Here is a 25,520-nt window from a genome sequence, read left to right as displayed (position 1 = left end):
GATCCTAGAGAACTCAGATCAAGACCTTTATTATAAAACAGTGTACATCCAGGAATCACTTCTTCCACTAATGAAATGTAACTAGTTCTGGATGGAAGCAGTAACCAATCTAATAAATGAGAAGAGGAGAATTTTTGGACAACGACATCAGGATGAATCCCTAAGCTTACTTCTAGAGCATTAATATTTAATATTCATGAAGGCCAGTCAGGATATTAGGTTTTGGGATACTTGTCTGAAAGTGTCTTATTTAGTGAACTACGTGGAATTCAGTGTATCAGCTTTAGAAGAGATTGTCTCTCCTGGTTCCATTGAATCTAGGTACAGTATTTACAACCTGATGCATAGAACACTAAATGAATTAGTAGTCAGTAGCAAGTCAAATCAGTTTTTCCCAGAATTTGAATGATTTTTATTTTTATGATATTTGCCTCAAATTAGTTGCCTTAAAACATTTTGTTATCTAACTCTCAAACCCCCAGGTATCACTGATAAATTCATTCCATATATTAAATACACAATTACAGTAAGTCACTAAACTTCAGGAATCGACTTTCATATCAGTTGGGTTTTCTTCCTCTGATTCAGCCGTGAGATTCAGTGCAGCCTAAGAGCAAAAAAAGAGAAAGAAAGGAAAAAGAAGAATTACTCACCAGTATTAACAGAAATTGGTAAAAAAATGCTACAAACCAAAGCAAACAGAAACCGTGTTTAGATAACCTTCAGCATGACTATGCATTCTCCTATTCAGTGAAATAACACTTTAGTTTTTATTCCCCTCTACCATCAACAAGTAAGACTGTATAGAGACAAATATCTCTGATTCCCAAGCTAACAAAGGGTACTAAAGGGTGAAAGTGTATACAATACTGTAAGAATATTGATCTGGTCCCACCATTTTTATGTAAACTCACTGACAATATCTTTCCAGAATGCAAAAAGAATGTGTCATCACCAGACTAATGCTTATACAACTGTGAACCTAATTTATATGCCTAACACTGAGTAATTACATAGGTGAATGGCTACACACATAATTATTACTTATTTGTATATTTCATTACCCAATTTGCATGTGCAAATGTAGTAATAACTACATACCAAATATGCCTGCAATTGCATGCATATGATTACATGAGCTTAATTGTGAAAACCTGACTTCAAATGTATTCCTAGATACATTAAAAATAAGAGACACCTGTAAAACATTTGTAAAATAAACAGGCTGTTATTACATCCAAAACATGTTAACAAACATTCCTCATGCAATGTAAAATCAAAGCTGAAATTACATTACTGACAATAAAATAAGATGGGCACGACAACTTAATGAAATTCAAAGAAAAAAAATTCTGGCAACAGCATACTGGAACTACAAACAGTCTTTACCAGTATCTTGAGTTACACAATCATTTAAAAAGAACAGGAGTACTTGTGGCACCTTAGAGACTAACAAATTTATTAGAGCATAAGCTTTCGTGGGCTACAGCCCACTTCTTCGGATGCATATAGAGTGAAACACATATTGAGGAGATATATATACACACATACAGAGAGCATGAACAGGTGGGCTCTGTATGTGTGTATATATATCTCCTCAATATATGTTTCACTCTATATGCATCCGAAGAAGTGGGCTGTAGCCCACGAAAGCTTATGCTCTAATAAATTTGTTAGTCTCTAAGGTGCCACAAGTACTCCTGTTCTTTTTGCGGATACAGACTAACACGGCTGCTACTCTGAAAACAATCATTTAAAAATATATATATTCTGTTACTTGAAAACTTCTTATTTAAAAAATGTTGAATTGAAAAGTGGGATCTAACACATTCTTTTGACCATCAAGATATATGTAACTGGATACATTTCAGTTCTAGTAGCTGACCCAAGAGGTATTGTTATACACGCTGCAATGCTTTGCACAAGTCAAAATCTGATTCACGTTCTCTCACTTCCCTATAGTGACAGATTCAAGGAGTATTGTGAGGACTGTGTGCTTTAGCACACCAGAAAAAGAAAGAGCCTCTAATTACTCTCAAGATTCACCTCCAGCTGATTAAATTAGCACTTATCATAGCCATATGATCACAGAGGCAAAGGGAGGTAGCTGCTCCCCTGGGAATATTGAAACTTTCATTTGGAAAACACGTTGAATGTACAAAGTTTGAAATTTAAGGATTTCCTTTACCACATTGGCTCCATCACCGTTTTCCTCAACTGCTGAAACAGGGGCACAGCTGGGGGGAAATGAGGCAGGGCAAGAGAGTTCCTATAATCAACTCATCCTTGGCTGTGGGAATGGCCTGTGGGGGCCACTGGCAGCCAACAACCAGAGAGAACATTCCAAAGGCTGCTTTAACATGCACTGGGGATCAAGCTCTCTTCAGAAGGTCTGGAGAATATGGCCCAAATACTCTCTTTTAGGCCACAATGGAAGTGCTGACACAGCCTTAACTGTATAGCATTAGTGGGGACAGAAAAATCTCTATACAGGGATTACTTAGACTTTTTTTTTTTTTTTTTTGGTACTTACGTCAGATTGCCCACTCTCATCTATCTCCTCAACTCGGGCCAAATTAGGGGCTCCATATTTATCTGTAAGCTCAGCTAATGTCCTTGATTTATCCCCCGGTTCCTACAATTGAATTACAAAGCTTACTGTGAGTTATTAGTAATTTTGTCACAAATGTATTTAAGAACTCTGAAGATATGTTAAAGAACCTTAGTATGCACTAAACTAATGAAAATAAACAGATGCCATAGACTAGAGATTTATGGTAACAAAGCCCTGGCATAAATAAATTAAGTGTGAAAAAGGTCTATGTATTACCGTTAGGGCTAATATTAGTTATTGTTAGAGGAATTTGAACAACTTTAGGTTTTCATGTAGTACCTTTTCTCTATCTCACTTTTATAAAGTTTAGAGTGATACATTGTCAATATTTTGACAAAATGATCTGAGAAAAATATTCTCCTTTAGATTGTGATGAACCCCATATACTGGAGGCTGGTCTATACTTAAAAGTTTTACCAATATAGCCATGTCAGTTGGGGTGATTTTTTTAAAAAGCCGTATGTAGACAAAGATATACCAGCAGAAAGATCCCTTATGACAGTATAATTTATTTTGCCTCACAAACCAGAATAAGCTATATTGGTATAAACACTTTTATACTAGCATAAGTGCATCCACAGTAGGAAGGTTTACTGCGTTAGCTACACCATAGCTAAAGCAACAAAACTGTAGTAGTAGACAAACCCTAAGTGTGTTTGCATTTACAAATAGGAGGACTGGGGAAGTTATTCACTTGTGTTCCCATTTAAACAAAAACACTCTCATAACCATAACCAAGGAAGACTGCAGCACCACTAAGCAAACAAATGTATACTAAGTTGCACTCTGAAACCATTTATACTTGGTTATGAAAATTATGCTGAAGAGACTAATAGTACAGCCCAGTGTCTAACTCAGGAAATTTGAAATGAAGCTGCAGGGCTAGACATGCATTCCAGAAATGTTCTTTCACAGATTTTGACAGTTTGGTAAAATGTCCATAGGCTAAAAGCATACATACACAATTCCTGCACTGATCAGAGAGCATGTTTGATATCTAAGCATGGATCTTGGAAAGGCTGGTTGGTGACATTATCTAATTATTAATTATTATTATTAATGGAACTTTGTCAGACCTCTTCAGCTTTTTGCTGCAAGGACAGCTCTTCTGCTTTCTCTTTCTCTACCCTTTCTAGTTCCAGCTGAGCCTCCTCGTGTTCTCGTTCCAGCTGAGCCTGCAGTCATTTTATGGAAGCAATATAACATGGACAAATTGAGAAAAAAAAGGTAAACTACAGTAGGCTGACCTATGTTGGTGTTAAAGTTTGCAAAGCAGAGGTTTTATATATGTACTTTTTGTCAAGAGACAAGATGGATGAGATAATATCTTTTATTGGACCAACTTCTGTTGGTGAAAGAGACAAGCTTTCGAGCTTACACAGCTCTTCTTCAGATCTGGGAATTACTCATAGTGTTACAACTAAATACAAGATGGAACAGATTGTTTAGCATAAGTAGTTAACATATTTCAAGGGGGCTTAAATTCATGGACTGAATAGAGACACTAGATTTATGGCTTATTACAATGATCACCCACTAGCAACCCCCCACGTTTGTTTTCTCCCCATGTCTGGAGGGGTGTTAACGGACCACTTCACCTTGAATGGTCCCCTGAAGTGTGTGTTAACTACTTATGCTAACAATCTGTCCCATCTTTATGGCCCTTCGTTTCCAGTTTTTATTTTATTTTTTCCGGGAATGTATTGGTGTTTATTACTACAACAACAAAAACAGCTGAAAATCAGTGCAAAAACTTTTACTAATTTTTCTGGGTAAATATTGGGATTTATTTTGGTGGACTGAAGGACGGGGGGGAAAGCATTCAATAGATTAATGCTTTCATGAACGGAATTCAATGTGGTTTGCTGCAGAACTAAAACAGAACTCAAAACACAATGCCACCTCTGAGTTCAAGAAAACAATATATCGCTAATCCCCAAATAAAGCTTTTCATTTGAATAAGCAGTTTACTGTTGTAGACTTAGAACTATTAGGCTATAAATATTTACATTTAATAATTGGGCCCAATATTTTAAAATATTTATAAACACTCATTGTGAGGTCCTTCAGTGTAATTTCCAAAAGTCCTGAGTACTGTAGGCTCGCAGCAATCTTTTTAAGTAGTCTTTTCCCAGGCCCATTTTCCTACAGTCTTGGATGTAGCTGAATTTCAAAAATTCTCTTTCCACATCAGCTGAGCCAGGTGGGACACTGAGGATGCGAGAGACAGCACGGCTCAAAGTTGGACAGTCAGTGTGGTGGATTTCCCAGAATTCAAGAGGAGTGATGGAGTGGTTGTCTGTGGAAGGCATTGCCATATAGGCACTTTCCAGTTTTGTATTTTCTTCATTAGAAGCCACAAAAGGGGAGATTATACAAACATACTCTTTGCATTTATCAGCTGAGGCCACACTTTTACAATGAGGGTCAAACAGCACAATGACTTTCCAGAATGATTCTCCTCTCTGAAAAGCTGTAGGGGACATATTGCGAGTGTCAGTAGCTTCCCACTTATTTGACAGCTCTTCGTAAAAACTTTTGAGTTTTTGCAAGGTGGTCCTCCTGCACAGTGACTGACAACACAGACATGAAAAAAAAATTGTTTTTTTCTGGAATCTCCCCAGATGTGCTTTTGTGAGAAAGTTCTGCAGAGATATTGTTAACCAGAATGCCAGACACCTTTGTATTAGAAAATGCGACAACTGTTAAAGAACTGGATTTCAATTTCTTCTGTGCTTCATGTAGTGGCTGAAGTGTTTCAATCAGGAATTTGAGTTTTGTACAAAGGCTTTGCCTAATTTCTTACATAGCTGCTTGAGATTTCAGCTTTTTGGCTTTTCCACTGTTGAACTCTTTGTGATCTAAAAGTTGCATTAATACACCTATTGCCTTCTGAACACTGTGCAGCCAAATACAAACTAAACCATCCTGTCGGTACAACTGGAATGCTGAAATGCTGTATTCAAGTGTGATCTCTTCGCAAACATCATAGAAGATTTTTTTTTATTTGAATGCTTGAAAACTGCACCAGCATCTATTACGGAATTTTTTAAATCAGCCATTTTGGGAACCCCTGTTGCATGAGAGACAGCAACGTGCAGCAGGTGAGCTGGGCAAGACAAACAAAGCAATTTAGGTTTTTCATTCAGCTTTACATCTTGTGTTTGAACTTCACGCAGTAAGAAGCCGAGTCAGAATTCACTGTAGCTCAAATCCTTCCATATAAGTGCATATTCATTTAAAGTTTTACTGACACCTGCCGCAACTGTTTGACTGCTGACTTTACAAACTCCAGATCTGCCAAAATGAGTGCAGGCTTCTCCAAAACAAAATGAAAAATGAAAACAAAATCACCAGGATCGGGCGGTCGAGAACATCTGACGATTCGTCAAAAATCAAAGAACTAACTATATTTCCAGTCAACCTCTCTTTAATTTTGTTGGTCAGAGCATCATCATTCTCCTCCAGATATTTCTTGGTCATATTGATTGAATTTGGCAAAGATTTTTCTGCTGGACAGAAATTTCATATAAAGTCCTCCAAAGGACCATCAGCAAGGCTTAGCGGCTGCCCTGAAAAGCAGAGGCATGTACAAATTCACTTATTACATCGTTTTGATCTCGCTCTTTCTGCCGTGCCCGGACAAATGCTGATTCCAATGTCTTAAGTGTCATTTGCTCTCGAAATGTTCTTTAATCCGGTTGGCCTGAGTGTCAAGTATGATGCCACACCATTTGCAGCACATACACTCAACTTCATCCTTTTCTCCCATTTTTGTTTTTTTTAAACTTTTGAATACTTCCTTATATTCTGAAACATATTCTGATTTTCGTTTTCTTCCCATTTTAGAGTGTCAAATCTTTAAACTGTTATCTGCTAACAGCTTGAAATGTGTATATGGTGGGTGTGAGATTCATCAGGACGTTCAGATGCGCATGCACTTCAGAGCTTGCGTGCATGCCTGTTTGTTTATTGTGTGCATCTTCTAGAATAATATATAGCCTTACTTCAACAGGCAGCTTTGCATATACACACAAACTAATATATTATTGTAATACATATATCTCATGCAATGTACTGTATTTTCCTAATAAAACACGCTATTTTTTATATGTTTGAATTATACAGAAAAAAAAACCAAATACTACTTTTTGGAAAAAAACGAGATTTTTTCAGTAAAAAACAGTTTAAACTGAAAATGAAGGGGCTTATCCATCTTGTATTTAGCTGTGACATTCTGGGTAAGTTTCCCAGACCTGAAGAGGAGCGCTATGTAAGCTCGAAAGCTTGTCTCTCTCACCAATATAAGTCGGTTCAATGAAAGATATTATCTCACCCACCTCATCTCTCTAATATCCTGGAACTGACATGGCTACAACAACACTGCATGCTTTTTCTTCACCATTTACAATGTATTTTATGCTTGAAAACATAAACATACAATAACTGAAATACGAAGAAGTTTAGATTTGTTGAAATATCAGGTGACTCAACAATCTTATCAGTTGTGGACCAGAATAGAGAGCAAGGTCTTTTGATCGTCAAAGGGAAAAAGAATAGACAATTGAAGACCTTACCCTTCCATACATCCCTCACACACTCTCATTAAAGGTCAAATCCAATGTCCATTTGAAGACAACTAGAACTCACAAGAATTTAAGACCCAGATTTTTAAAGGTGTTTTAGGTGCTACTGCATTCAGCGTTGCAATGTCTAACTGATTTAGGTGGCTAAATCTCATTTCAAAAGGGATTTAAACACATAGGAGCCAAAATCTCATTGACAGTCTATGGGGTTTAGGTTCCTAAATGCCTAATCTGTCTTGAAAGTGAGATTTAGGCTCCTAAATCAGTTAGCTGTTGCAATGTTGAACGCATGAACATCTACATACCTTTAAAAATCTGGGCCTCAGGTCTTTGCTGCCATCATATGTCAGAAATTGCATAATTTAAGTATAAATAATGTTTTATTCATTAACACTTATGCTGGAGAATCAAATACTGACAGCAAAAATCTTGTTTTATTCGCTGTAATATTTTGTGAAAATATATTAACAAACATGACCACTAAGTCCAAAAGTGGCATTCAGATGCTCTTTGGTCATATGCAGTCATATAGAGCACATGCATGTGCCCAGAGCTAGTCGCTCAAAACTGTGACCCACACACAACCAGTCCCTTGAAAAATGTGACTTTACTGTGACAAAGCTGAGGGGAAAATTCATAACAAATAACTTATTTGATTAATTTAGCCTTTTCTTTCTTTGTGAGACACTTGCAGATATAACATCATATACTCATATGTATTAATTATTTGAAATTATTCATGAAATTCTTCAGCAAATAATTCAGTTTTCAAATTGTTAAATTGTAAATTAAAAAGTATAAAAGAATATACAATATGCAATTCATTCTATAACTTACACAACTAAACTAATGAGAGCAGCATGAGTTTAAAATTCTATATTTGATTGTCATATGCTTAGATTACACTGTTATGGTTAATTATGTAACCAATCCCAATCTGGGAATGGCAACAATACCATGTGATATACAAACGGGGCTATTTCAGACACTGCTCATTCAAACAGGTGGCTTCGGGTCATGGGAGGCAAAGGTCTGCTCTACCAAGGCCAGCTAGAAATATGAGTCTTTATTTCTCATGTTTCAGTTCTATATAATGTTTTTATGCTGAAATAACTCTACTGTGATGATAAATTGAGACGTATGAAGAATAAGGACATCTCCTTAGCCCATGCTATCCCACACCACAGATTTTCCCTTCTTTTATTTAACAGGAAACCTCCATCCACTAATCCCGACTCTTTCCACAAACACACAATTTCTGGATACATTCACTATTACCTTCTCTTCCCACATGCAGATGTTAGAGCAGAGCAGTTGGGCAAGGTAACATGAAGAAGGTTACACATTAAATTGCAGACATGCAAGTGGGGCCCAGTCAAATAACTGTGCAGTGGTTCCCTAGGTTTGCTTGAGGCTGCCCTTGTATGTAACTAACACAGTATGAATTATTAAATATATATTCAAATATACATCCTAAACATGTATTTTACAAATACTGAAACATTCACTTTGCATGAACACTCATAACAGAAATGCTCACATAATGTTTGTTGAAAGCAAACATGACAAAAATGCATACATGATCAAATCAAAATTCAACGTCCAATTCAAACAAATATTTGCAAAAAAAAAAAAAAAAAAAATTCTCAGCTCTACACTCTACATAGGATAGGAGGCTACATCACAGATCAGGGAACCACAGTGGATGTGCTCCATGATCATACAATGGCAACCACTTGTAAAGTTGTGTGTGTATGTAAATTACAGATCTGTTGATTGTCTGCCACAATATAGGGAGCAGTCCACATCTACTGAATACACCTACTATGTGCATGGACAGTAGGGCTGTCAAACGATTAAAAAAATAATTTGCGATTAATCGTGCTTTTAAACAGTAAGAGAATACCATTTATTAAAATATTTTTGGATGTTTTCTACATTTTCAAATATATTGATTTCAATTAAAACACAGAATACAAAATGTACAGTGCTCACTTTATATTTATTTTTATTACAAATATTTGCACTGTAAAAAACAAAAGAAATAGTATTTTTCAATTCACCTTATACAAATACTGTAGTGCAATCTCTTTATCATGAAAGTTCAACCTACAAATATAGATTACATACAAAAAATAACTGCACGCAAAAACAAAGCTATGTAAAACATTAGAGCCTACAAGTCCACTTAGACCTACTTCTTGTTCAGCCAACCGCTCAGACAAACAAGTTTGTTTGCATTTGCAGGAGATAATGGTGCCCGCTTCTTATTTACTATGTCACCTGAAAGTGAGAACAAGCGTTCGCATGACACTTTTGTAGCCAGAGTTGCAAGTTATTTACATGCCAGATATGCTAAACATTTGTATGCCCCTTATTGCTTCGGCCACCATTCTAGAGGACATACTTCAGTTATGTAATAAAAAAAAATATCTACATTTGTAAGTTGCAGTTTCATGATAAAGATATTGCACTACAGTACTTGTATGAGGTGAATTGAAAAATACTATTTTTTGTTTATCATTTTTACAGTGCAAATATTTGTCATCAAAAATAATATAAAATGAGCACTGTACACTTTGTATTCTTTGTTGTAATTGAAATCAATATCTTTGAAAATGTAGAAAAATACCCAAAAAATATTTAATAAATTTAATAAATTGGTATTCTGTTATGGTTTAACCGTACAATTAAAACTGCGATTAATCACAATTAATTTTTTTAATAGCCATTAATATTTTTTAGTTAATCGTGTGAGTTAACTGCAATTGACAGCCTAATTGACAGGCAACTATACATAGTGAACGCCAGCACCTGACATGCCAATTGTAAGTTACTGATGCTCAGAGAAGCCTTAAATTGGGTATTCTTTGCCTTAGGGTTCTGCATTATTTAAGGCGATCATACTGCAAAGTCAGTTTCCTTGCTTAGCCACTTCCATGTTCTGGATGGTCATGTCACTTATTATTTGGCACATAGACACTTTATGCAAGTCACATTATAGTGCTTTTATGCTGCGTTATTGTAACACCATTATACAGACATATGCAATATGTCAACCATAAGATACATACCTAGGCTGGTTCCAGTGTTATGAGTAAGGCTGCGAGTCTGTCGTGGAGGTCAGGGAAGTCATGGACTGCGTAACTTTCAGGGACCTCTGTGACTTTTGCAGGGGCCGGTGCCAGCAGCTCAGGCAGCCCCTGGGCCAGCCACACCGGCTGCTGCTGGGGCAGTCTCTGGCCACTATCTCCTTCCCCAGCAGCAGCAGGAGTTTGGGTGTGGGAGGGGGCTAGGGGCTGGCATGCGGGGGGGGGGGGGGGTTGAGGGCTCTGGGCAGCTCTTACCTCAGGGGGCTCCCTGGAAGCGGTGACATGTCTCTTCCTTGGCTCCTAAGCGGAGGCACGCCCAGCGCAGAGCTCACTGGCCACGCCTCTGCCTAGGAGCCGAGGGACAGCCAGGGAGCCACACGGAACCAGGTAGGGAGCCTGCCAGCCCCGCCAAACCTCCTCCCGCACCCAGCACCAGCGAGGGTCCCGGGCCACACTCTCCTCCTCCCCCCCCCCGAGCACCCGCAGCACTACTGGGCCACCCCCTCATCCCCCCAGAGCACCCAAGATTTAGTCAGGGGTATATAGTACAAGTCATGGACAGGTCACGGGACATGAATTTTTGTTTACTCCCTGTGACCTGTCCATGACTTTTACTAAAAATATCCGTGACTAAAACTTAGCCTTAATTATGAGGTGTCAATGCCACAGTATTATCTGCTAGAAATTTTAATTACTTTTATTATTGACTATATTTTGCCAGACCTGCTGCTCCTCTGCAAGTTTCTGCTGGAACATGAGTTCTTCTTCCTTCATTTTTTCTAACATTTCCAGTTCTTTCAGGGCCTCCTCACGCTCTTGCTCAAGTTCAGCCCTCTCCTGCTTCCTCTGTCATTGCAAGATATTTACAAATCAGAAAAAAGATCAACTAATATTGGCTATATTGTCATTAAAGTTTGTGAAAGAGTAACAGTAATCATTTTAAATGCAGAGAGATCCACCTGTTGTTCTTCATCTAAATTTCTCCTGTATTTGTAAATCCAGTATGCCAGATACTCTATTGGGTCTATGGGCCGATGCTCTACCACTTCTGCAAGTCCCTTTGCCAAGCATATTCCTAGGCATCTCTTGAGGTATTCAGACTCCATTCACACCTCCTGAAAAATGTAAAGGAAGCAGACACTAAACAGTGATTCCCGATTTAAACTAAAATATATTTTAAGAATTACTGACTAGACCATATCAAATAGTTTGTTGCAAATAGTTTAGCCAATGAATTCAGCCCTTTTTTTTGTGAATGCTCTGTGAAGAGGTTGTGCATTGTATTAAAGACAGTGTTATCTAGTTGACAAGGCACTAGGTTAGGAGTCAGTTCTGCCATGACCTGCTGGATAACTTTGGAAAAGGTCATTTGTGTCGATTCCCTTCTCACCCCTTTGTCCATCTTGCGTATTTAGACTGCAAGCTCTTCAAGGCACAAACTTTCTCTCACTGTGTGAACAATGCCTAGCAGCAGGGGTCCCAATCTGAGTTGGGGTCTATAGGCACTGTAGTATTACTTATAATAAATACTAGTTTGCTCATTTTTTACAAGTGTTCAATACTTTGTGCATGAACATTTTATCACAGAGTTTTTGAGCTGGTTGCAATTAATATTTGCTATGCATACTTTATGCCCTAGACATCTAAGTCACATGTTATTGTGTCCGCTCCCTGATCAGATGGCCTAAGCTTTATAAACTGGAATTCCCTTTTTTGTTCACAAATTATCTGTGAATATTTGTAAGTGTCAGACTAATGTGAGAGTAATTAAAACAGCTTTGCAAAATGACTACGAAAGTAGTCCCAATACAAATGCTCTCATAAACAGATTTATTCATGCTAGGATTTGAGAGATTTTGCTTCCAGAAAGAATTCTTGTGAATAAAAGCTTGTTCTTCTGTGGCTAGGTGAATAAAAGTCATGAATACAATCAAAACAAATGTGTAGGTTATAACCATAAAAATCTTCATTAATGCTGCGTTACTGACAAAGAGCATGCACACATCTGATGTATTTTAATCAGAAAATGAAGTGGACATGCACTTTCTGAAATAAATAATCTATATTATATGCCAGTATGGTATGATTTGAATAAAGCAAGAGACATCCCAGTCCTGTGCCTAACTACAAGACCATCCTTCCTAAAAACAAATAACATCTTTAATTTACAAGCAAGCATAGGCAGATCCTGGAAGTTGGTATGAACTTACACTGCCTAAGAAAGTACTTCTCCCCAACTTTAGACATGCTCCCCTTTGCCAAAAGAGTTCCAATCTGCCAGATATTTTGAGAAAAAACATCATTCACAGAGCATTTTTCTCGACTATGATTTACAGTGATTATTCAAGAACTTGGCTTTTAATTTCCTCTGAATCTTAGACCCTCTGTCTTCTGACTATATTTGATGCATATTAAAGGCAGATCAGATGAGGCTTGCTCTTGCTCCCATTGAAGTCAAAATCTCTGATTCTCCGTTCATTCAGATTGTAAAATAATATTTGTCTTAATATACTTCCCAGGATATGTTTGTTCTCCAGTCTAGTGAAGCACCAGCATCATCCATAGTTATACAGATAGTGAAATAATAAAAACAAGCTTTAAAATTTATTCTTACTATATTCTGTTTATGTAAGGCCAGATTCTAAAATCTTACTTATGTTGAGTATAACCTTTCTCCACAAAAAAAGTCCTATTGAGGTAATTGGGACTACTTGTTGAGTAAAATATTACTCAATATAATTAAGGATACTAGAATCTATGTTGTACCAATTTCTTTACAATGTTATAACTTCTTGAAGGACATATCATTTCAGTTGTTTTAAACGTTTTTAACCATCTTTCTAACTAGATTACATTTAAGGAAACAACAAACTCTCTTAAACATGGCTCATTGTCAATTAGTTTTATAGAACTTCAGATGGAGATGCACAATGAGATATACTTAACTCATCAGTTCAGAGAGAATTTTTTAAAATATGTACAGCGTAGGGACCATTCTTGTTAGGTAAATACCTCTCTTACACCTGCCTGTATGTATCCAAAACATAGAGTACAATTCTGCTCCATTTGTTTCAAAATGTAATTTCCATGAAGCAGTAGTTGCTTAACATAGTTTAGGAAATATTCACTTATCTCCAGTTACAATAGTACATGATCACTAGTTTTCCTTATAGTGCTAAATTCTATTAGCTCTTCTCTAATAGTCCCAATTAGCTATTTTCTGTCCCTAAATACACACTTCACTGAATTCAATGTGGATTCCAAAGGAACCTAGAAGCTACTTAGAATTTAAATAATTTCTGTGTATGATCTATTTAAGAAGAAGAAAACAGACCTTATCTAAAGGCAAGTCACACAAATGCAGGAGATCAGAAACATCACAGACTATTCCTTCCTTCTGGTCTCTTGCACAGACACCCCTTAGGTATGCTTCCTGTTAAGTTCAAATCTTACTTTCTGGCACACTGGCATATATCAGTGTTTTGTCACAATGCACCTCCACAGAATGCACATCTGAACACACTTACCTCCTGAAGGTTCTATAGTTTCCTCTCACCTCAAAGGATTCTGCAACCCACTCTTCAAATATATTTACATTCTTGGCATGGTTTGTACACTTTGTTTTTGGGATGCTTGATTTTCTTGTTTAAACCATTTCTACAACAAAAGAACAGTTAGCTATGAGACAAGTATCAATAGCATAAAGGGCTTCATTTATGGGCATATGTCTCATCTCTGCTACTCATGAGGTTAAAAATATATTGACTCAGAATGCAGTTTTTGTTTTCCTACAGCCTCATGTCAGCTAAGTTTTAAGCATGTGTATAAGTGTTTGTACGATCAGGACCCAATATATTACTACTATTACAATACTGTTATACAATATAATAATGATACGACTATAACAATGATAATACTAACATCCTTGTTTTGGGATTTGTGTGTGAACACTGACCGAATATTGCTTATTGTAGGTACAGTACTGAAATCACGGTCTGTTTAGTATATGATTCCCAACGCTTTGGAAGTAATAAAAGATCACAGAAAAAAATAATAGTTTGACACACTTTCATTTTTAGTGTTAAACTTAGAACTCAAAATACATTTAGCTTTTTGCTATCATCTGCAAAATATCAGTTTTTTCTGAACCTTTTAGTAAGCACTGGCCCTTTACATACAGTTAAAGTAGAGGGTCAAACTGGAAAGCAGAAAATATATCAAGTGTAAAGAGTATTTCTAATTTAGATACAAGGATAATAGCTCCCTTACAAATACTTAAGCACCATAACAATGTAAAAGACCTAGTCAACGTTTTATTTAGGCCAGGAGTGTTCACAGTGCAATCTGTGGTGCGCTAAAACATAATTTAGGATTGTTCTCTTTGTATAAACAAAGAATGAGGGCAAAAATGATCATCTGTCAGTTTTTAATGCTGGTGAATGGAGACGAAAAACAACTCTTTCCAAGAAGGTGAAAATGCAAGCAAAATTATGGTTGTGTCTATTTGTGTTTTGATTTTCAACAGCTGTAGCACTATCTAGCTTGGGCTAGATCAGTGGTTTTCAATCTGTGGACCCGGGGGCGGAGGGGTGTCCAGACTATGCCTAAAATTTCCAAAGGGGTCCACACCTCTATCTGAAATGTTTTAGGGGTCCACAAATGAAATAAGGTTGAAAACCACTGGTTTATATGATTTGTTAGGAACCAACACGATGGCCCTGCTGGGTGGGGGGAAGCTGCTGGGAGACAGATGACCAGTGGCTGCGGCTGGTGCATTGTTGCTATAAACGGCCTGGAGGCGGTTTGGGGAAAAGGAGTGTGCTGAGAAGGTCCCGCAAACGCACGGGAGACCCATCGGCAGGGCAGAGCCACCCGCACGGGACCTCGGACATGGCGCCCCCTGCCGCTCCCCCACGCACACGGCCCTTCGCGCCCCCTTCACGAGGGGAAACCGATCTGAAAGGTTCCCCCGCGCCCCTTCCCACGCTGCGGCGCCGCGCACAGACCAGATTCACTGGAGCGGAGCCCCACTGGGGACGACAAGGCCCGAGCTCATGCCCCCGCCCCACTTCTCGGGGGGGGCGTGACCCCCTGCTGCGGCCTGGGAGCCCTACCGGGTGCGTTCGCCAAGCAGCAGTACAGCGCGTGCCAGCGAACCGTGCGCGCGTGATGAGTAAACGGGACTCGGCGGGCGAACGAGCATCCAGTGTGCGAAAGGGGCGCTGGCCGTTGCTTCGAGGGGCGCGCAGCCGCAGAGGGCACCCCCGCAGCGCGCGGCGTGGGAGGGGCCGGCTCGAGAGCGTCCCGTCGCTAGGCAGCCGCCCGCGTGACCCGGGCGGTAGGATTGGTGGTGGGGCTGGTGCCAGGGGCTGTCACGTGAGTAAGGTGGCGGGGTTAACCCCCTCGGGGCTGGGCATTGGCAGAACATCGGCCCGGCCTGAGGGCAGCTCGCCTTGGAGAGCCGGACATGGTAGGATCCCGGCGTGTGGGCCCGACCGGGGGCGCCTGGCTCTGGGGGACCCGACCGCGCTCCGCCCACCCGTGAGCTGCGGCATCGCAGCGGGCACCTGTGGGGTCAGCCCCGGGCAGGCAGCCTGGCTGGGGTGGGAGTGATAGTGGGGCCCCAGCGTGCAGCACGGCTCGGGAGCCTGTCACCATGTGTACAAAGGACTGTCCAGTCCCCTACACCCAGCGGTGAGTGAGTGATCTTTACACAACAGAAACCTCTGCTACTTTACCTCGTGTAATACCAACAGCGTGCCAGCTCCCCGCTGCTCATTGCGGTAGCTACCCGTAGGGAAGGTAAAGAGTCCCTGGTTTGTTCCTGGAGAGGACACAATAACCTCAGTAACCCTCAGTAACCTGGACAGTAGGGATTCCCACTCAAAGGCCTGGTCTACACTAACCCCCCAATTCGAACTAAGGTACGCAACTTCAGCTACGTGAATAACGTAGCTGAAGTCAACGTACCTTAGTTCGAACTTACCGCGGTCCAGACGCGGCAGGCAGGCTCCCCCGTCGACTCCGCGTACTCCTCTCGCCGAGCAGGATTACCGGAGTTGACGGCGAGCACTTCTGGGTTCGATTTATCGCGTCCAGACAAGACGCGATAAATCGAACCCAGAAGTTCGATTGCCTGCCGCCGAACCAGCGCGTAAGTATAGACAAGCCCAAACAGACTCCAGTGTACAAGACTTACTCCTGGTGGAATTCTGCACCAAAAAAATAAAAATTATGTGCACAGTGTTTTAAAATTCTGCATATTTTATTTGTCAAAATAACACAGTATAATCACACCAGTTTTAATTATTTTTGGTCATTTATTTCAAAATATCTGTCACCAAGTATGTCTGAAACAATACAGACAAGAAAAAAAGATTCAGGAAATGTTTTTTGACAAATAGATTCCTTACTAGGCATATTAATACAGAACTCTGAGTAATAATTCATTTAAACTACAATACAGAACCATATTTACCACACCCCTCAGAAGCAAAGGCTTGGGGGAGTCAGGGGTAATGGAGGAGCTGGGGGAGTAAATTGCTGGGAAGGAACCTGGGTGTGAATTTGGAGGGTTGTGGGAATGGGTGGGAAATGAGGGTATGGGTAGGAAAAGTATGGTTTTGAGGGCTTTTGCGGGGCGGGGAGGATTGTTAGGGAGCTTCCCCCCTCCAGACCCTGGCTGACCCCTAGCATCTCCCATTCAGTCAAGCACATCTGCCCCTGTCCCCATGTGTTCCCACACTCCCTGTCCACATGTGTCCCTCCACCCCCACTCAGTCTCCCCATCCCCATGTGGCCCTGCACCCTCTCCCCCATCCCTATGTGGCTCTGTACCCTCTCCCTCTGTCCCCATGTGTCTCTGTGCCCCCACCTAGCCACTCCCCTGTCTCTATGTAGCTCTGCACCCCCTCCCCCATCACAATGTGGCCCTGACACCACCCCCCAGCACCCCATGCTGTCTGTCTCCCCATAGCCCCTGTCTCGTGACCTGGCCTGACAGGCGCTGCAAAGAAGGCAGGCTGTTTGTCTTCCCCAGCTGGCTGGGAGCTGCTGCTACTGTTCTTACACCACAGCACCCTCTGGTGGGAAAAAGGTGGAACTGCAGCAACATTTCTGTAGAAGCTTTTTTCTGCGCAAAAAAATAAAAGTATGCACAGCTCATTAATTATGCGCACACACAGTAGTGCAGAATTCCCCCAGGAGTAAAGACTCAGTCTGAGGCCCAGTCTACACTAGGAATTTACATCACTATAGCTAAGTCTCTCAACGGTGTGAAAAGTCCACACCCCTGAGAAATGTAGCTATACCGACCTAACCCCTAATGTAGACAGCACTAGGTCAATGGAAGAATTGTTCCATCAACCTAGCTACAACCTCTCAGGGATGTGGATTACCTACACCAATGGAAAAATCCCTCCCCGTTGGTTGAGGTAGTGTCTACACTGACGCATTATAGAGTTGTGCCGCTGTAGCATTTAAATATAGGCATACTGTTAGGCTTTGCCTACGCTAGCACTTTTGTCGGAAAAAACACCCCCCTGACCGACATAAGTTTCACCGACAAAAGAACTGGTGTGGACAGTGCCACTGCCATGGCTACCGCCACTTGTTGGGGGTGGTTTAATTATGCTGGCGGGAGAGCTCTCATCCGCTGGCATAGAGCGGCTATACGGGAGACCTTATATCGGCCCAGCTGCAGTGGTACAGCTGTGCCGCTGTAAGGTCCATAGTGTTGACATAGCCTTAGAACTTACTCCCATAATTGCCCTACACTGTCACTGTACTGTCAGTTTCTTATCATTTACACTTTCTTCTGTAAAAGCCACTTACGCTGTCTAGATTAGCCTGGAAGCTTCTTTATAAATCCAACATTTTGTACTCTGTTTGTGAAAAATGAAAACTAAGACTATTGTGTTTGATTCAGTGCCATGCAGATTGTGCTAGTTAGGGCTATACTGCAGATCCAGTAGGAATAAAACAATACTTAATGAGTAATATTTTACCAAGATCGATACAGAATTTAATTAGAAGTGCAATACAAGGACTTTCACTTCTAGAGAACCAAGATGGTAGTAACCAAAAGTGGTTACCAGCGGATGTCTTTCCAATAGGCTATGTGAAATGAGTTGCTGGTATCAGTATAGTGATGTTCATCTCACAAAACCAACAACTCAGTTGCCACCTTTCTTAACTGTGTCATTCAAGAATGTATTGGCCATTAAGGCTGAATTATTCCCTTACTACCAGAAATGGTTCCCCATGTCAGGGTTGAGATGTATCACCAAGGCAATGTAAACAGATTTGTATGACCACCAATGTCCATATGAAACCTTTTGTTAGTGCACATGTTCTCATTCAATAATGTCTAAAACATTTCAGTTAATATATTGGTGCAGCGCTTGGTAGAAGATAAGAATGGATACAGAGTACCTCAAGAAATGCATAGGAAAATGCTTAGCTGAGGGACTTGCAGAGGTGGCTGAGCATCGGCCAGCAGACCCAATTAATTATCTGGCATACTGGCTTTACAAATACAAGAAAAATTTAAATAAAGAAGAAGAGGTGAATTTCCTTTCATTTAAAAAAAATCTTTTTTGACATTTAATCCCAACATGGCTGATTTTAGTTTCCATATTTTGTCATTGGTCAATGTCATAATTTTTCTGCAATGCTAGAGGAAGGTAGAGAGGGCCCAGCTGATACAAGATCGTGCAAAGGCCCTGTTAGAACTGGAAATGGTACAACAACTGAAAGCAGAAGAGCTCCTGATCAGGCAGAAAACTGAAGCACATTATCAGGTCTGGCAGAATTTAATCTTGTGTACTACATTTTAAAACTGAAATCTTATTATCTTTACATGCTTAAGAAAATTGAATCTTAATAAAACTATTTAACACTTATAGCATTGTTAATCTAATAATGCAGTAGTTTTCATCTAAAATGTTTTTTTAATATTAAAAAATTAATCCTCACAATTCTCCTGAAATTAGCATAGATAGGTAAATAATTTTTATCCCCATTTTACAGACAAGAGATAAGGAATTCTCACAGTGTCCCCAATTACCTGCCTAAGAGGGAAATTTAGATTATAATCCAACAGCTCATATTTATATTCTTCATCCTTGCAATGTCCAGGCTTACACATATTGTCAGTTCCCTATCCACTGTGTCACAAGTCATAAAAGCAGTTTGTCTACATTGGGAAATCTTTTCTAAACATTGGTAACATTGGTCCTGTTTCATCAGTGGTAGACACATTAGAAGTCCTAGTATAAAGAGACTGCCAGCATTTTGAATACCATGTCAAAATCACAGCTGACAAAATTTATGGATGATTCAAAGATGGGCAGAGTGGTAATGATGAGGAAGCGTTCATGCAGAGTGATCTGCATCACTTTGTAAACTGGGCCTATTCAAACAAAATGCATTTTAATACAGCCAGCCGCAAAGTTATACATCTAGGACCAAATAATTTAGGGCAGCGGTTCTCAAACTGTGGGTCGGGACCCCAAAGTGGGTCACCACTCTGTTTTAATGGAGTCGCCAGGGCTGGCATTCGACTTGCTGAAGCCAAAGTCTGAGCCCCACCACCCAGGGCTGGAGCCAAAGCCTGAGTGCTTCATCCTTGGGCAGCAGGGATCAGGCTTCAGGTTCAGCTCTGGGTGGCGGGGCTCAGGTTACAGCTCCCCCACCCAGGGCCAAAGCCCTCAAGCTTTGGCTTCGGCCCCACTCCAGGGAGGCGGGGCTTGGGATTCGGTCCCTCTTCCTGGGATCGTGTAGTAATTTTTGTTGTCAGAAGGGGGTCGCAGTGCAATGAAGTTTGAGAAACACTGATTTAGGCTATACCTACAGAATGGTGAACTGTATCCTGGGAAGCAGTGACTCTGAAAAGGATTCAGAGGTCACAGTGGATGAGCAACTCAACATGAGCTCCCAGTGCAATGCTGTGGCAAAATGGGCCAATGTAATCCTTGGATGTATAAATGGGAGTAGTGAGAAGGAATAGGGAGGTGATTTTTACCTCTGTATGAGGCATTTGTGTGCCAGATACGACAATACTGCATACATTTCTGGTGCCCATATTTTAAAAAGAATGTTGAAAAATTGAAGAGGGTTTAAAAAAGAGCCATAACAATGATTTGAGGGCTTGAGAAAATGCCTTACAGTGAGAGATTTAAAGAGTGCAATCTGATTAGCTTATCAAAAAGACTTAGGCTATGTCTACGATAGCACTTTTGTCGGTAAAACTTTTGTCGTTCAGGGGTGTGAAAAAAACACACTCCTGACCAACATAAATTTCACTGACAAAAGCACTGATGTGAACAGCTCTCCCATTAGATTAGAGCAGCTACATGGGAGACCTTATAGCGGCACAGCTGTAGCAGTACAGCTGTACTGCTGTACGGTCTGTAGTGTAGACATAGCCTGAGAGGTGCCTTGGTGACAGTATTAGAGAGACAAGGTGGGTGAAGTAATATCTTTTATTAGACCATCTTCTGTTGTTGAGAGAGACAAGCTTTCTAGCTTACACAGAGCTCTTCTTCAGGTCTCTTGATTACAGTATGTAAGGACCTTCGCAGGGAGAAGGGTACTAAAGGGTTCTTTGATCTAGTGGAGACAGGCATAACAAGAACCAATGGCTGGAAGCTGAACCCAAATGAAAAATTAGGCACACATTTTTAACAGTGAAGGTGATTAACCACTACAACAAACTACCAAGGGAGATGGTGGATTTTCCACGTCTTGATGTCTTCAGATCAAGATTGGATGCCTTTCTGGAAGGTATGCTGTAGTCACACACAAGTTACTGGGTTCAATACAGGAACAACTGGGTGAAATTTAATGGCCAGTGATACATAGGAGATCAGAATGATCTAATGGTCCCTTCTGGCCTCCAAGTGTTACGAATATGGCTTAAGAGATCTAACCAAAACACTGCTTTAATTGCTGGCAGCAGCCTTTGGTTAGTCTTCTCTAGGGCAGTGGTTCTCAACCTTTTTGGGCTCAAGACCCATTTGTAAATGTTTATGCCCTGTCACAACCTAGGAAATAGTCTGGGGGTGGAGGCTCTGGGCAGGGCCGGCTCCAGGCACCAGCAAAGGAAGCAGGTGCTTGGGGAGGCCAATGGAAAGGGGCAGCACGTCCGGGTCTTTGGCAGCAATTTGGTGGTGGGTCCCTCACTCCCTCTCGGAGGGAAGGGCCCGCCACCAAATTGCCGCCGAAGAATGAAGCGGCGCGGTTGAGCTACCGCCGAAGTGCCACCGATCGCGGCTTTATTTATTTATTTATTTATTTTACTTCACCACTTGGGGCGGCAAAAAAGCTGGAGCCGGCCCTGGCTCTGGGGTGGTTTCGGTTAGGTTCTGCCCCCTTGGGGTGGGGGAAAGGGTCCTGCCGGCACTCACCCCACAGTGGCAGCTCCTGCAGCTCCTGTGCTGTGGGGCTGGCTAGGCTTGGCTTTTGGCTCTGGCCATTGCAACCTCCAGGATTGTAGCACTGCTCTGGTTTGGCCCTACCCCCCTGACTAGACCAAATTTGTGTGAGTTGTGACCTGGCCCATGAGTTTGCCACTCACTCAAATTTGGCCTACCCAGACTCCCATCATCATGACTGCTGGACCAAGCCTGAGTTGTGCTGGGACCCCAGAGGCTGCAGTGCCTGGAGCAGAGAGGCAAGCCTAACTAGACTTCTGGGACAGGAGACACAGGAACTGCCACGCTACCCTTTGAAACATTCTGGCAACCCAATTTTAGGTCCTGATCTACAGGTTGAGAAACCCTGCTCTAGGGCAGTGTGATAGGGTCTGCGGAGGGCCAGGTGGTCTAGTGGATGTGACATAGCCAGGGTACAAACTAAACTAACGAGTAGATGCGTCACTCCTGCCCTCTAACCTGGGGTGCTCTTTACAGTGCATTGCTGCTATGGCCTCCATTCAAGACTGCTCACAAACACCCACTAGCATGTAAGTTACTCAGAGCTATCTCTGTATGCACTTGCAGCCTGCCAGTCACACTCAGGCTCTTACCAACCTGAATTATACTGCAGGGTGACCCCAGTATACTCCCACTCCCAGATTTTCCCCCAGAAAGGTAGGTCGTGTACTGCCCAGCCCTCTCCTGGACAAAACAAGCTCGTATATAAAGTCTGTCATTTTATTAATAGAACTGATTTGCACTAATCTTGTTATCTCAAATGGAGTTACAAGAAACATATAGATAAAACACAACTATTGCCTAACCTAGCAAACCATGTTAAATTCAAAGCAAAGTTTTTCTCACCATATGTTCTCAAAAGTCTTACCGGCCAAACTCCTTATACCAGGATCCCTTGTTCTGTGTAACGACTGCTTCCTTTGTTCCTACTCATACTGTGACTCGACTGGGGGGAGGGAGCAAGAGAAAGAAAGAGAAGGAGGAGAAAGGGACCCTTGGGGTGTCAGTCCAGTTCCTCACCTGTGTGTATGGGCTTAGCTTTGCCTTGGGTTTTCAATGTCCTTGCCCTCTTTTTACAGGGAGTGAAGGCGGTGTGGAATGAGGCTTATACACCTCTTGCAGGAGGGGCACTTGATAAGGGAGCCCAGGCCCTCCAACTCCACCAGGCTCTGACTCAGGGCCCTATAAGAGCCAATCAGAGTCTGGCTCTCGGAGCACTCTCGGAGTTACCACCTGGGTCACTTCCTACCATCTGTGTCTCCTCATGGCTCCAAGTACAATAAAAGATAACAAAAGGGAAAAAAAGACAACTAAACCTTCAGCCCCAACCGGGCTCAGTCCCCTTCCTCCCTGGGAGACTTCTTCGACACCCTTGTTCAGGAGCCCTCAGGAAAGGTCTGTCTTCCTCCCCCATCTGAGTTGGGTTGCTCCCTTTTAAGCTTCCTCCCCAGCTAGAACATGCTGATCTGGAGGAGTGGGGCTATCTGGGTCCAGTATTGTCCTTAAACCCCCTTTGAGCCCAGCGTGGGGTTTGTGCATCCCATCAGAGGCTCACAAAGTCATGACCATTGGTGGAGCTGAACCAGAGTTAACAATGTAGATGAGACTCCAGGGGCTGACTCTCCATGACTTGCATGGCATCACACAACCAGCAACATGAGTGAAGTTGGACACTGCAGAAATGAAGAACAGAAGTGTGAGCTACTAGGAGATAATGTGCTGAATGTCATACTTAGCCTGCCAGTTTGAAGTTCTCAGCACTAAGGGCTGGTCTACACTACACAGTTAGGTCAACAGAAGGCAGCCTTCTGTCAACTTAATTATGTCAGTGTCTACACTACAGCCTTCCTCCCACCAATGCCCTACTACTCAAACATAATAACTCCACCTCCACGAGAGGTGTAAGGCTTATGTTGGTGTAGTTCAGTAGTTCTCAAACTTTTGTACTGGTGACCCCTTTCACATAGCAAGCCTCTGAGTGCAACCCCCCCTTATAAATTAAAAACACTTTTTTATATATTTAACACCATTATAAATGCTGGATGCAAAGCCGGGTTTAGGGTGGAGGCTGACAGCTCGCGACCCCCCATGTAATAACCTCCCAACCTCCTGAGGGGTCCCTACCCCCAGTTTGAGAATCCCTGGTGTAGTTAGAGTGACACAGCGTCTATGTAGACAGTGTCCCTTACATTGGCTGTTTTGTCAATTTTGCGGCTCCTGCTGGGAAATTGACAAGAAAGCTGCGCAGATAGAGCCCAGCTACCCCCTGGTCCCTGGGAGAGCTGGGCTGCTGGACCCTGCTCCTGGCGGACCCCATTCCCAGCTGGGAGCCGGGGCGAGAAGAGGAGGCAGCTTCGGACTCCACTCTCATCTGTGAGCTGAGGTGAGAAGCCCGAGCTCCTCTCTCCCCTCCTCCCCGCCCTCCTTCAGGTGAGGATGTGCACCACCGACCCAAGGATAGTAGTGTGGACATACAGCCACCACAGTAATTACTGTGGTGATGCAAGTCAACCTAATATAGGTCGACTTAGGTTTGTAATGGAGACATACCCTTACTGTTAAAAAATATAGAAAAATATTCTGTATAGGGCTAATCCTGCTCCCACTGCAGTCCATGGCAAAACCTCATTGGCTTAATTGGGAAAGAGATGAGGCATATAGTCTGTCTGTTTCTCTTTCTGTTTGTTTGAATCAAATGTAACTTTTATCTTAGAAGATAATTATTGAACAGTATCCAAGAAAGATGACAGCAGAACTGACCAACAAGTCTGGAACCCCTAATTTGGCAACTGTTGTAGAGGATGATGAGATTGTTATTTAGAGTAAGTATTATACCTAACAATACAAATAATGTCTAAACAGTTTTTCTCACCACATGTTCTCAACAGTCTTACTGGCTCCATTCATAGGTACTACAGTTAATGTTCCTTCGGACTCAACCTGCTTTGAGTACATTACACACTTTGAAAAAGTAGGTTGACGTATACCACTAGACAAGCACCAATCTTTAGTCAAATACAGAATGACTTCAGCAACCTCTTTTTTATGTAAATAAATTTGTGTTTTAGATATAACATGATTTGTCCATAAAAATGTTTTTCTATAAAACAAGAAAACTTATTGCAACAAACAAGTAAAAAGACAGTCAATTTTTAATCTGCCTGGGAAACAATATGCTGGAAATGTACTGCTTTTTTCAGTTTAGTTAAGGAACAGAATTTATCATAGTTTTGCTATTTGTGGGACTTACATTATGAACCAGTTTTAAAAAAGAAAATATTCCTGGAAGAATTTTAATGTAAGAAAACCCAGCTAAACTTGAATAAAAGCCATGTATTTAACAAAAAAAAATCACAAAGGTAATTTAAGTTTTGCAGCCAAATGTCTGTGTGTCTTTTTAAGTAATGTTGTGCCGTAGCCTGATTAAAGCTAGGAATTTCCAAAGTAAGGTAGTCTGACTCTATCTCCTTATCTATTAATTGCCTAGCTCACATTCATACACACCCCTGAACCTTGCCACTGCAGTGCAGGCTCTTTGTGCACATCAATAATTCTGTTGCAGGTGGAGGGCTGATGATATGCCTTTTTAAACAGGAGTGATACCTTATGAGTGTAACAAAATTGTAGTTTGAAGCAGAAGCCCTAGCATGAAACATCTGGCAAAAATCAACACCTGAGACCGTGGACTAATCTCTTAAGTCACTGCCATGGATGGTATCTACACTCACAGATGTATGTTTCTAGTTGGTGGTGGGAAGAAGTTAAGGGAGGGAAAACCTGACCTTAAATAGAA

At 41.3% G+C, this 25,520-nt stretch overlaps 2 protein-coding genes across 2 annotated transcripts; one reads left to right on the top strand and one right to left on the bottom strand.

Annotated features, from left to right (window-relative positions):
* Nucleotides 1-541: 541 nt before the first annotated feature.
* On the bottom strand, nucleotides 542-11,398 carry DYDC1 (DPY30 domain containing 1). Its single transcript, XM_065408597.1, has 5 exons — nucleotides 11,252-11,398; nucleotides 11,016-11,138; nucleotides 3,691-3,789; nucleotides 2,534-2,635; nucleotides 542-607 (listed from the first exon to the last, which is right to left on the bottom strand). Exons 1-5 carry the CDS (start codon nucleotides 11,396-11,398, stop codon nucleotides 542-544), a joined length of 537 nt encoding a protein of 178 aa, XP_065264669.1.
* A 7,312-nt stretch (nucleotides 11,399-18,710) lies between these two features.
* On the top strand, nucleotides 18,711-24,548 carry LOC135881536 (DPY30 domain-containing protein 1-like). The gene is made up of 4 exons (XM_065408205.1): nucleotides 18,711-18,857; nucleotides 18,971-19,093; nucleotides 22,807-23,001; nucleotides 24,441-24,548. Exons 1-4 carry the CDS (start codon nucleotides 18,711-18,713, stop codon nucleotides 24,546-24,548), a joined length of 573 nt encoding a protein of 190 aa, XP_065264277.1.
* The last annotated feature ends 972 nt before the right edge of the window (nucleotides 24,549-25,520 follow it).

The sequence above is a fragment of the Emys orbicularis genome, chromosome 7 (assembly GCF_028017835.1).
Source record: "Emys orbicularis isolate rEmyOrb1 chromosome 7, rEmyOrb1.hap1, whole genome shotgun sequence".
Taxonomy (NCBI): Eukaryota; Metazoa; Chordata; order Testudines; family Emydidae; genus Emys; species Emys orbicularis.
Note: the sequence above shows the minus strand (reverse complement) of the source record. Positions and strands in the feature narration are given on the sequence as shown.